Consider the following 1,158-nt stretch of genomic DNA (forward strand, 5'->3'; position numbering starts at 1 on the left):
AACTTGGTATGGATATGCTCGAGGCGGGAGTAAGCTTGGAAGATCAATTCGAAAGAACCATCGGAGACTGGCAAGACATCAGGTTCTGGGATGACAAATGGATAGGGAACATGGAACTTAAACTTACATTCCCTAGACTTTACAGACTAGATGAAAATAACTCATGTTCAATTCAAGATAGGGCGACATTCACAAACGGCTGTTGGAACTATACATGGGCCTGGAAAAGACCATTGTCGGGGAGGCTAGTGGGTGAGCTTGATCATCTTACTGCCATGATCTCGAGTATACATATCGGGTCAGGCCCATCTCGCTGGACCTGTAAACTTGGTGGTAACTCTTACTCCTAAAAAAAATGGCTGCATTAATAGATAATGTTACCATCTCGCGAAGCAATGTAAGTGCAAAAACTATCCGAAATAACTTGATACCACAAAAAATAGGCATCTTTATTTGGAGATTTTTGAAGGGTAGAATCGCGGTTAAAACGGAACTTGTAAAGCGTGGTATTGACGTGGACACGGTGTTATGCCCCTTGTGTGACAAGGCAACCGAAACATTAGATCACTCCTTCCTATCATGCGATTTTACTAAAGCTGTTTGGGCGGGCATTCACCAATGGTGGCAAGTTGCTTTAACACCACTTACCAACCTGGAAGATATTCTTAGAGGAGTTCGATATGGCAGCATACCGCTACATCTCACTAGGGTTTGGCAAGTAATAACGTGGACAACGTGCTATCTTATTTGGAAAAATAGAAACTACAAAGTGTTCAATGGGGATTCGTGGTCTACCTCAAAAACCATTTGCGAAATCCAAGTTAAAGCGTTTGAGTGGATTCGTAATCGTTCCAAAAAGTTTCACAAGGATTGGCTTCAATGGTTATTAAACCCCACGGATTTAGGAGCACCTGATACTAACAATTTAGATCCTGGTTAACGTGTTACTTCATTCCTGCAGATCGAGTTTCTGAATCTTTATTAGGATACAAACTGTACTAATTGTTCATAGTCGAGTCATCGAGAGTAGATGTAACCGTCTGGCTCCTGTAAATAATGTGGATACTCTCTGTACATATTATTTAGTTATATAATATAAATATTGCCTTTAAAAAAATATATTTATTTTATTTATATTATTATTATTATTATTATTAT

The 1,158-nt window shown here is 39.0% G+C and overlaps 1 protein-coding gene across 1 annotated transcript; it reads left to right on the plus strand.

Moving 5' to 3' along the window:
* The first annotated feature begins 355 nt into the window (after positions 1-355).
* LOC139864747 (uncharacterized) lies at positions 356-940 on the plus strand. Its single transcript, XM_071853317.1, has one exon. The coding sequence runs from the start codon at positions 356-358 to the stop codon at positions 938-940; it is 585 nt and encodes a 194-aa protein (XP_071709418.1).
* Positions 941-1,158: the final 218 nt, after the last annotated feature.

The sequence above is a fragment of the Rutidosis leptorrhynchoides genome, chromosome 8, assembly GCF_046630445.1.
Source record: "Rutidosis leptorrhynchoides isolate AG116_Rl617_1_P2 chromosome 8, CSIRO_AGI_Rlap_v1, whole genome shotgun sequence".
Classification (NCBI taxonomy): domain Eukaryota; kingdom Viridiplantae; phylum Streptophyta; class Magnoliopsida; order Asterales; family Asteraceae; genus Rutidosis; species Rutidosis leptorrhynchoides.